The sequence below is a fragment of the Cajanus cajan genome, chromosome 3 (genome assembly GCF_000230855.2).
Source record: "Cajanus cajan strain Asha chromosome 3, NIPB_CcT2T_4, whole genome shotgun sequence".
Classification (NCBI taxonomy): Eukaryota; Viridiplantae; Streptophyta; class Magnoliopsida; order Fabales; family Fabaceae; genus Cajanus; species Cajanus cajan.
The window spans coordinates 69,524,490-69,536,443 of record NC_138519.1 but is presented as its reverse complement, the minus strand read 5'-3'; the positions used below and the strand labels follow the sequence as shown (position 1 = coordinate 69,536,443).

General features: G+C 34.3%; 1 protein-coding gene and 1 non-coding gene across 2 annotated transcripts; one reads left to right on the top strand and one right to left on the bottom strand.

The window, feature by feature from the left end:
• Positions 1 to 1,985: 1,985 nt before the first annotated feature.
• Positions 1,986 to 5,992, top strand: LOC109796703 (uncharacterized). Its single transcript, XM_083071168.1, has 2 exons — positions 1,986 to 4,814; positions 5,291 to 5,992. Exons 1-2 carry the CDS (start codon positions 2,207 to 2,209, stop codon positions 5,680 to 5,682), a joined length of 3,000 nt encoding a protein of 999 aa, XP_082927294.1. The 5' UTR covers positions 1,986 to 2,206; the 3' UTR covers positions 5,683 to 5,992.
• A 2,425-nt stretch (positions 5,993 to 8,417) lies between these two features.
• On the bottom strand, positions 8,418 to 8,490 carry TRNAA-UGC (transfer RNA alanine (anticodon UGC)). The gene has a single exon. It is a non-coding gene; the product is annotated as a tRNA-Ala (tRNA).
• Positions 8,491 to 11,954: the final 3,464 nt, after the last annotated feature.

Sequence of the window (11,954 nt, the reverse complement as noted above, 5' to 3'; positions counted from 1 at the left end):
AAGAACAATAATTTTATAATTTTATAATTTTTCTTTCCCTCATATTTTACGATAACGTTTTGTTGATTCTCAACATTCTTACGTGTATAAAATAATTTATTTTGATAAATTATTTTTTAATTAATTTATTTTAATAATTTTTATTTATTATGGCCAAAAGACCAAAAGTAATGTCATTAACAATAACAATATTAGAAATGCATTAATATAATATATACAATAAGTTGCAAGAAGAAACTACAAAACATATACTAGTATCTAACAGCTTCAAGAATATGCCTAGTTCATGGCCATATCACGGGGTAGACGATTAAATGTGGATTATAAAAATGTATAATTAAAATATGGAATGGACGAATTATTACACGACCTTGCTAGCTATTAACTTTTTCAGTTATTTTATATATAGTACGAAAGATTTTATAGGTGTTTATATATAGTTACGACTTTAACGTAATACCATTAATATGGGTTTTCATTTTGCTTTAAAAGAACATCTCCATAATCAGTTATTGGATGATGTTGTATTTGTTAGTACCTCTAAGTTCTTTACCAGAAACAGAAGTATTTTACGTGCTTCCTATATTAATGGACGTTGAAAAACTATAAACTAATTAACTAACAACATAATTCAACAGGAAGACATAAAAACAGTTCTCACACTTAAATAAGCACTCCACACGCATTGAAATATCTCGTAACATGTTTTAACATGCATTGAAAGCCATCACGAATATATAAAATTTCCCGTCCGATTCAAATATGTTAACTCCACACGAAAAGGTAATACCTAAATAGCTTAAAAATATAATGATACGATTCTCCAAGGAAGAAAATTTGGCTTCTAGTATCATCACAATACGTATGTTTTAACTAACACCAACTCCAATAACTCATTTTATTCTTATCTGTCCAAAACTACCTCGCAATGGTCGTTCGTTGTTACATTATTCATTTCACCAAGACCTACTTTATCCTGTGTATTGGTATCACCACATTTACTATTTTACACCTTTTTATGGAAATAATTTGTGCATATTAAGGTTGTATATAATTTGAATACGCGAAATCTTAGTTTGAAGAATGTGAATTAAATTTCATTCACAAATAAGATACTCGTTTGACAAATTCATGAGTACGTAATAAGTTTTCTTTTAACGTGATTTTACTAGATTTTGGAAATTAAAAAAAGTTTTACGAGACTAAACCATGGTTTACGGACTATAACCTAAATACATTGTTTTGTTTAGAGGCCTCTCTTGTAACCAAAACAAATACGTATAAAGCCTTATAACTTTTTTATTTTTATAAAATTAGTACGTATTCACTATATATAATTTATTCTAATTAGAAAACAGTTATATTTATTATTATCGCTTTCTCAATGAAAACTTAAAATATTAACTATTAGATCTCTTAAAATAAGTTGTCCCGATCCATTATACACCTAGTCTTCCTTTATATTCAACATCAATTCAAGGTGAGAAATATTCGAAGCAGAATGATCTCGTATGAGTCAAGCTCTAGCTTGGTATCCAGAGATTAAATCCTGAAAATAAAGAGTTGACAGTTGACACCGTCGAATGTCATGATCTCACTTTATTTTTTAAAGCCTGATCAACTTTAATATAAGAATATATTAGACTGATGTGCATCATTGAAGAGCTAGGATTTCATGTAACAGTAATGTCAGCGAAAGATAATTCATTGTTATGGCACTTGAGACATGCATGTTAAAGTTATTTATGCGTGATAGAAGCACCTTCAAGACAAAAGCCTTGATTGAATTAAGTGAATTATAGTGAGTGTAGCATTGTTTTTGTTTTGTTCCTCACATAAAGCTAAGTAGGGTTAAGCGAGAAAAACAAAAATGGTAAAATTGCAGACAAGTATTTTTGGTGTAGCGCGATTTTCAAAATATCTGGATATGTTTAAAGAGGGTAAACTGTAGTAGCAGCATTATGTTAAGAAATAAGAAGGAAAGGAGTGAGATTTGTGGTGAAGGGACATAATGAGAGAGAAAGCAATAAAAGGTGTCTGGTGGTGCCAACTCAGCTAGAGGTAGTGGCATGAGTCTGCGTGCCGAACTGCACTAAAACAGAAACAGAAACACAAAGACACTAGTGTCTAGTGCTACTACTACTTCACTTCACTAATAAATTGAGGAGGGTGTCCACTCCCACACTACTCAGCAAGAGAGGCAAGAATGACAAAGCCACTCTTCCTCCTTCTTCAAACTCTCCTAACCCTATCCCTCGCAACGTGGGTGGCGTCTCTCAACCAAGAAGGCCTCTACCTCTACCACATAAAACTCTCCCTCGACGACCCGGACTCCACCCTCTCCACGTGGAACCCACGTGACGCCACGCCCTGCGCCTGGTACGGCGTGACCTGCGACGCCACCAACACCACGGTAACCCAACTGGACCTCTCCAACACCAACGTCGGAGGGCCCTTCCCCGCCAACACCCTCTGCCGCCTCCCCAATCTGCTCTCCATCAACCTCTTCAACAACTCCATCAACGAGACGCTCCCGCACGACATCTCCCTCTGCCGCTCCCTCCTCCACCTCGACCTCTCGCAGAATCTCCTCACCGGCCCTCTTCCCACCACCCTCCCCCTCCTCCCCGCCCTCCGCTACCTCGACCTCACCGGCAACAACTTCTCCGGCCACATCCCCGACTCCTTCGGAACCTTCCAGAGCCTCCAGGTAATCTCCCTCGTTTCGAATCTTCTAGATGGGACCATCCCTGCCTCCCTCGGAAACCTCACCACTTTGAAAATGCTTAACCTCTCTTACAACCCCTTTTTCCCCGGTCGGATCCCGCCGGAGCTGGGGAACCTCACCAACCTCCAGGTGCTCTGGCTCACACAATGCAACCTCGTCGGCGTCATCCCTTCCTCCCTCGGGAACCTCGTTAACCTCCAGGACTTGGACCTCGCGCTCAACGACCTCTACGGTTCAATCCCCAGCGAGCTCGTTCGGTTAACCAGCTTGAAGCAGATCGAGTTGTACAATAACTCCCTCTCCGGGGAGCTTCCCAGGGGAATGGGGAACCTCACCAACTTGAGGCTTCTCGATGCTTCCATGAACCACTTGACGGGGAACATTCCTGAGGACCTTTGTTCCTTGCCGTTGGAGAGTCTCAATCTCTATGAGAATCGCTTCCAGGGGGAGCTACCTGCCGCCATTGCCAACTCGCCTAATCTTTATGAGTTGAGACTCTTCGGGAACCGTCTCACCGGGAAGTTACCGGCCAATCTCGGCAAAAACTCGCCGCTCCGGTGGCTCGATGTTTCCAGCAACCAGTTCTGGGGGCCTATTCCGGCGACGCTCTGTGATATGGGGGCGTTGGAGGAGCTTTTGATTATATACAATCTTTTCTCCGGGGAGATTCCGGCGAGTTTAGGCACGTGCCAGAGTTTGACACGTGTGAGACTCGGTTTCAACCGGTTGTCCGGCGAGGTTCCGGCCGGGATCTGGGGGCTTCCGCACGTGTATCTTCTTGAACTTGTTGATAACTCCTTCTCCGGTTCCATCGCCAGGACCATTGCCGGCGCGGGGAACTTGTCGTTGTTGATTCTCTCCAAGAACAACTTCACGGGCGCGATTCCCGATGAGGTTGGGTGGTTGGAGAATCTCGTGGAGTTTTCCGCGAGTGACAACAAGTTCAGTGGTTCGTTGCCTGAGACTATTGTGAATCTTGGCCAGCTTGGGATTCTTGATTTTCATAACAATAGACTCTCCGGGGAGCTTCCCAGGGGGATTCGTTCGTGGAAGAAGCTCAACGATTTGAATTTGGCTAACAATGAGATTGGTGGCAAGATTCCTGATGAAATTGCGGGTTTGTCCGTGCTTAATTTTCTAGATCTTTCTAGAAACCGCTTTTCAGGGAAAGTCCCCAACGGGTTGCAGAATCTCAAGCTGAATCAGCTGAATTTGTCTTACAATCGTTTGTCTGGTGAACTTCCTCCTATGTTGGCTAAGGATATCTATAGGTCTAGTTTCCTTGGTAATCCTGGCTTGTGTGGGGATTTGAAGGGTTTGTGTGATGGTAGGAGTCAGGAGAAGAGTGTGGGTTATGTTTGGTTGCTTCGAACTATTTTCGTTGTTGCCACTGTGGTTTTCTTTGTTGGTGTGGTTTGGTTTTACTTTAGGTATAGGAATTTCCAGGATGCCAAGAGGGCGATTGATAAATCCAAGTGGACGTTGATGTCGTTTCATAAACTGGGTTTTAGTGAAGATGAGATTTTGAACTGCCTTGACGAGGATAATGTGATTGGAAGCGGATCCTCAGGGAAGGTCTACAAGGTTGTGCTTAGCAGTGGGGAGGTTGTTGCTGTGAAGAAGATATGGGGTGGGGTTAAGAAGGAAGTAGAGAGTGGGGATGTTGAGAAGGGTAGGGTTCAGGACAATGCTTTTGATGCGGAGGTTGAAACTTTGGGCAAGATCAGGCACAAGAACATTGTCAAGCTCTGGTGTTGCTGCACCACCAGGGATTGCAAGCTCTTGGTTTATGAATATATGCCCAATGGTAGTCTTGGTGATTTGCTGCATAGCAGTAAGGGAGGGTTGTTGGATTGGCCAACAAGGTACAAGATAGCTGTGGATGCTGCAGATGGCCTCTCTTATCTGCATCATGACTGTGTTCCCCCAATTGTTCATAGAGATGTGAAATCTAACAACATCTTGTTGGACGGAGACTTTGGTGCGAGGGTGGCGGATTTTGGAGTAGCTAAGGCGGTCGAAACCACAGCCAAAGGGACTAAATCAATGTCCGTCATAGCTGGCTCTTGTGGCTATATTGCACCAGGTTAGCAGAAATTTTGATGTTATTTAATTTTCTCTTGTTGATCCTGTTTTGTTGAGGTTGAGATACATTAAGTGGTAGTAAGCAATACTTCTGCTGCATTTGTGCTTAACTCATAGTATATGGCTTGGCGCGGATCATAAGAGTAATTTGATTGTTGGTCCATTACTATTAATTACTACAAGTGTGTGCATCTTATCCTCCTTAGACCCTACAAATCACGATGGTAGTCTCGTGCATGGGCAACACTTTTAATGTTTTTGTTGGTTAGTGACAAGTGGTTTGTTTTTTGTTGGCAGTGTAGCTCATCTTTGTATTATTACTATAGCATGTGTAGTATAATACGGCTACCATTACCACATGGTCTTATGATTTTCTTTTGCAATCTAGCAGTCATACTCGTAGATTCATTATCAGGTGAAATGTTTAGTATTTCTGTTTCTTTGGAGCCAAGTTGACATGATCCGTTTTTCCTGCAGAATATGCATACACGCTTAGAGTGAATGAGAAGAGCGACATATACAGTTTCGGGGTTGTGATACTTGAGTTGGTTACTGGAAGACGCCCCGTGGACCCTGAATTTGGGGAGAAAGACTTGGTTAAGTGGGTGTGCACAACCTTGGACCAGAAAGGCGTGGACCATTTAATTGACTCGAGGCTTGATTCTTGTTTCAAAGAAGAAATTTGCAAGGTCTTCAACATTGGACTCATGTGCACTAGTCCTCTTCCTATCAACCGGCCTTCAATGAGGAGAGTGGTGAAGATGTTGCAAGAGGTGGGCACGGAGAACCTAACGAAACCTGCCAAGAAAGATGGCAAGTTTTCCCCTTATTACTATGACGATGCCTCAGATCATGGAAGTGTTGTTTAATGAAGACTTGCAAGGGCTGGGTTGAAGGAGGAGTTCGAAGCTTTTCTTTTACTAAAAGCCAACACTTCCCTCCATGTTTTCCGCGCATGCTTTGCTTTACAGAGTTGACTAAAGAAAAGAGATTAGAGAATAGGATTATTATTATTTTTTTCGGGTGGAAAATAGAGGCTTGAGGAGTTGATGTTTTACCTTATAAAGTATGTGCATATTAAGAAGCTTCCCTACCAAATTTAAATTGATGTTTGCATTACAAACTTGTATCCAGAAATGATATTTCCATCGATAATCAAGGTTTATATTTTTTTTAGTACATTTATTAGAAAGACTTTTAGCTGCCTCTGGTATGGGCCAGCAGAGTTTTAAAATTGCAATACCAATGAGACAATGACTTACAAATGCTGTTTTTATTTTTTTATTTTTGGTTCTAGGAAGGTGCTCTTGAAGCTTCGGGGAGAATCTGAAATGGGAATATGAGAAACCGCATAATGACATAAATACAGTACCATAATTAAGATAAATGAACATATTGGTCAAGCTATGCTTCCCCCCTTAATAGCTTCAAAATTCTATTAGCAACATAGTACATTGCAGTAATTTCAGTTCATTCTTGTTAGGTGACCTCCCTAAATGAGGAATCTATAGCCCGCTCATACTGAAATTGTTTTTAAATTTCTGTATGTTTCATCTTAAATGTTATGACTACTCAGCTTGAGAATTTACATCTCACGATGCCCTAAGAAATGTGCTGGTTACAGCTATAAGAGCTGAGTCAATGAGGTTGTTAGGCAGGCTTTTCTCTGGGCCCTCTCTTTAAATTGCTGGTTTCTTCCCTTTGGGCTCTCTTCTACTTTATTTGTTAGTGATTAATGGTGATGGGGTATTCATGTAACCATTTGGAAAATGACTTGGGCACTGTGGTAGTGGTATTTTTGCTGCATCTAGCAGTGGAGTTTTGCAAGTTCTTGCTATATCTAATAGTTCTTTATCATAAGTGAACCACTTTATTGTCTGAATAAAGGTAAACGAAATTATTATAAGATTGATGAAAGATTGAGCCTTTTAACCAATCCACTTTATGTTCTCTGTAGAGTAGCACCCAACAACGGAATGTGACAGTGTTATCTCTGATGGTTGTTTTAGTTTGTCTGTGTTTTGCTTTGTTATACGTGGCCTTTGTCTGATAACTTGTAGGTAAAATGTTCCGTAGTTCCTGCCAAAATGCATGATAATTCAAAGAGCTTTTTATGGATCTTGTTTAATGAATCCAGAAACGTTCCAATGATGCATGTGGTTTTGAACACCAGTGAGTGAGAGCCAAATGCCAAGACAATGTACGGTTCATAAATGCAGAGGTTGTAGGACCATTCGCAAACGTACCACTGCAATTTTGTACCCAAGATCTTTTACCAATGTTACTGATCCATACAATTCAAATTTCTGTCCAATAGTTTGGTCATTCTAATAAAATGCTAACAACAACCACCATTATGCTTTTTTACATATGGGCCTTCGAATGGTTATTCTTTCACTCTCAATCTCATTACTCATGCCAACGTTCATATCAATTGTGAAACTATCATTGCCTTTTCGTTTTTAATTTTTTTATTATACTTATTTATTTTCATATATATACTTTTATTTTTCTTTGCGGCGAATCGACCCATTCAACCTGGCATCCATAATATGTTGAATTTGTGATACATTAATTGAATCGTTCAACAACTTGTGATGAACTATTCATGCCAGTTGTGTTGATTCGAGCTAAAACTGAGTTTCAAATTGGAAGAAGGTAGTTAAAGTTGTGATCATTCTTGTGTGATGGCGCTATTTTACAACCTTCAGGTTTAAAATTAGGAGCAAGGTAGTTAAATTTATATGTTTTCAATTTAGAGTTGTTTAACTTGCTACTTTGATTTCAATTAATAGTGAATTGAGTCATTTTCAGTTGTTCGTTGAAAACATTTTTAATTAAGGTCATGGAAGAAATCTAACCATTCAATAGTCTGTTCTTCTTTTCTTTGGATAAGAAACGAATAGGTTTAGCTCTCTTCAAGAAAATTTACTCATCGTTATTGATCCTTTGTTCATTCAAATTTTAGTTAGGTGTTATAAATTTATAGGATTATATGATTAAATCAGTTTATTATAGCATTAAATGTATTACCTGTCCTAAATTGAAAACGTTTCCAATTTGATAACCTAGATTTAGTTTGATGAGTTGGTTTAATTTTAATAGATGGATGCCCAAAAAGAAAAGAAAAAAAAAACTACTATAAAAAAGCTATATAATTGTATCCGCCTAGAATACCTCAAATCTACAAATAAGAAACAATTTGCACAGGAATTACCACACTTGTACTTACAAAAGTTATGCAACTATTTGAAATTGACGTAGAAATTAGAAGCAGCCCTGAAATATGCATGCAACTTAATAATCCTTGAATGTTCTGTTTTGGAAGCACACCATGAAACACGCCTCCACGAAATCATGCTATATTAGAGCCTAGCGTTTCTGAATACAAAAATAACTAGAGAATAAAACTTTCAAAACTAATTATTCTAATTTATAAATATAAAAATTATTATAGATAAGAGGCATAAGCAAATATAATAAAAAATTGACGCTGGAGTTGGATAAAAAAAAAGTTGAAAAGTGATATAAAAAGGCCCATGAATAAAAGTATATATATTCCGTGTGGTCGGTCCATCAATAAAATGAACTTTAAGATATAAAATGGAGATGCAGGGGATCGAACCCTGTACCTCTCGCATGCAAAGCGAGCGCTCTACCATTTGAGCTACATCCCCATTTGAACAGGTAAGGAGCTTCAAACAATTTATTGAATCAATTATTGGGTCTGTCAAGCCATAGAAACAAACTAGGCCCATGAAGATCATGAGCAAATAATGGCCCCCAATGTGGGCTCGGCTTCTTTTCTCTTATATCCTTGAATTTTTTCAATTTCCTTATGGTATTTTTGGATGAAGAATTTAAAAAAATTTAAATTTTTGATATTTAAATTATTTTGATTTCAACTTTCATCATTTTTAAAATATTATATTTAGTTAAATCAATTTAAATTTTTAAAATTTTAAATTGTTAATTGGAATATGATAGTTTGGTTTTATTATAATAAAATTGATTTAAAAAAATTATATATTAATATTTTTAAATTAAATTTTATAAAAATAAATATTAATCAATTTTTAAATATTTAATAATTTAAAAAATTAATATCAGATAATATTTGCTAATTTAACTTTTTATTGAATATTCAATAATTAAAAACATGAAGATAAAAGAGATAAGATAAAATATATAAGTGAAATGAGAAAAAAAAATGAGAAATTTCAAATCCATGCTTTTTAGGGAGAATTTGAAATTCTATTATTTTAAAAAAATTTACAAATGTTTAGATTTCAAATTTATTATAAATTTTTCATCCTAACAAAGTATTTTACTTCAAGAAATTTGAAATTTTAAAAATAAATAAATTAGTTTATTTAAATTTTCTATCCAAACACACTCTTATTAAATTGTATATTACCTCTTGCTCCTATTTATTTTAAAAATTTACTAACCTACTTTTATTTCAACATTTTTAAATTTGGAATAAGTTTTTGGAAAACTCAATCCAAAATATTAAAAAAATATTCCTAATCCGAAATGTTAAACATATTATAGAACGTCTATTCCAAAATATTGAAAATGTGTTTTAGGAAACTTAATATGGAATGACAGTGTGTTTTGGATTGTGATTCAAGGAAAGTTTGAATTACGAGATTGTTCTTTGAAAAAAAGAGATGCTAGTAATACATTTTCTAACATATTATTTTTATCATTTTTTTAACTAATTAAAAATTATTAAAAAGAAACACAAAATGAGAGTGAGTGCGTTATTATTACTTCTCTTTCAAAAAAAAAAAAAAAAATCCACTCTGAAGAACTTTTTTAACTTTTAAGATTAAGTGTTCCGAAATACCACATTTTTCATTCTAGATTAAGTGTATGTTTGGGATGACTATTTGAACCATTCAATCAAAAGTTATAAAAGTTTGTTTTATATTTTTGTACATGAAAAAGTGGGATTTTCTGTTTGCATTTACACAAACAGGTTCCTAAACATAACGTAAATATTTCATAACACCCTTTTTTATATTTCAAAATGGGTGTTTATAAGACAATTAACTTACCAATTAAGTGTATACTTTTAACATTTCGAATTGAGTGTTTCAAAACACATTTTTAATATTTCGGACCGGAAAAAATTGATGGGTAATTTAGTAACTTTGAGAATATGATAGGTAATGGCTGTAACAAGACCAGGAAAAAAAGAAAAAGAAAAAAAGGTGAACAACGCAGTTGGACCATAACATAACTAATGTATTTAGCAACACAACTGTTTCAGTTCAACTCTCATCAAATCAAAATAATTTGGAGTCCGCATGTACAAAAAAATTCGATCCATATTAAAACATTTGTTCTATTTTGTAAAAAAAATTCATACTAATCTGTGTTACAAAATTAGTTCGATTATTTGATCAATTTTTATAAAATGAATCAATTTCATTTGTTTATTTCTTTTTAAAATAATCAATCTATATAGATAAAAAATGAATAACCACACTAATTCAATCTAGTTTCAAAAGAGTGAAACTATCTTTTGGGAAAATTTAATGTTTCCATGCAAAGTTCTGGTTTGTTTCAAGCACTAGATTTTGGGGGCGGTGGGTATTGATAAAAAAAGAAACCAAATAAAAATCTACAATTATAGTGTGTTTGGTAAAACCATCTTTACTAAATTTTAGCTTTTTTTTAATAAGAAAAAATCTATTTATAAATAAGATACATTATTATTTAGGAATGTTGCTGAAATTTAAAAACAGATTTTTTTTTTTCTGTTAATAAAAATCTGCTTTTCAACATCTATAACTTGGAGCTGTTTCAATTAAATAAAAGAAAAAAAAAAAACTTTGAGCTGTTAGATGATTCATTAACAGCTTATTTCTTTTTTAACATTGCAATTTCCAAATTTACTAAAAAAAACAATTTTTTTATCCAAACAAAATTAATTATCTAAAAGTCATTTTTTTTAACAAATTTATTATAAAAAAATGTCAATTTTAATTATAATCAATTATAATTAATTGATTATTTCAATAATTAATTATCAAAATAATTTAATTTTTACGGCTATCTCAAACATAGTCTTAATAAGAAACTAAATAATAATCCATCTTCTATTCCTTATTGCTGTTGTTGTTATTAATTTATTTCTATTTTATAATTAGAATACTTGGAGAGTACTGTAATATATATAATGATTCTATTTCTTACATAGATATTTTTACATTTTATTTTTATTATTCTTTTACGTGCATTGAGTTTGGTGATTGAATTGATTACAATTTAAATTTCTTAACGAATATCTAATAAAGAGCAAGTCTAGTGTAAGCAACGAATGTAATATCAAGTTGTTGTAGTTAAAGCTTATGTATGCATTATACCTTTTCAATCACTAAATTGAATTCTAATAGTGAATTTCTTTGCCCCCTCCCCCCTAAATTATATCTTTGTTCTTGAATCTTATTTATTTTTAAGATTTTTTTATCTTTTAAAAAGTTTATTTTAACATTTTGTTTGTTAAATTAGGATCAAATTAATTCTTTTAAAATAATGATTATTTTTAAATTTGACACATGATTTAAATATTTTTTATTGATTCAAGACTTTAAAATCATTGTTAGGTTAAAAGACAATCCTAGATCCTCTTGATTTTAAGTTTTATTATTAATAAGTTGAGATTTTTGATTAATAGTATAATTTTTTAAATGACTAAGGTGAATCTACTACTAAAACGCAATTTGTTAGTAAAATGAATCATATATAAGACACTAGATACATTAAGACAATTCAAGTAATTAATAAGATGAACCTTTAGTCATAAAAAAGATATATATTAAATATTTATTATTATGATTTCTAACAAGAAATTGATTACATCTAAATGTTTCCTTAACAAATCATAATTAAAAATATTTTCTTGGTAGCAACATTCTACAAGAAGGAAAAAAATACACGCCTTGCATCAGAAAAGGACAAACAAATATCTACAAATGCGAAAAGTTGTAGTAAAAAATTGTTTCATCATTATAACATACTAACACATGCATGGTTCAACCTACTTGGTGTCAAAAAGTGATAAGTAATTTTTTTATCAGATAAGAAGTTATAATTTGATGAAAGCATTTAATGCAAGAATTTATCACAC

Coding starts and splice junctions, on each gene's coding strand:
- LOC109796703 (XM_083071168.1), top strand. CDS start 2,207: ATGACAAAGCCACTCTTCCTCCTTCTTCAAACTCTCCTAACCCTATCC. Junction 4,815..5,290: donor TTGTGGCTATATTGCACCAG/GTTAGCAGAAAT, acceptor TTTTTCCTGCAG/AATATGCATACACGCTTAGA.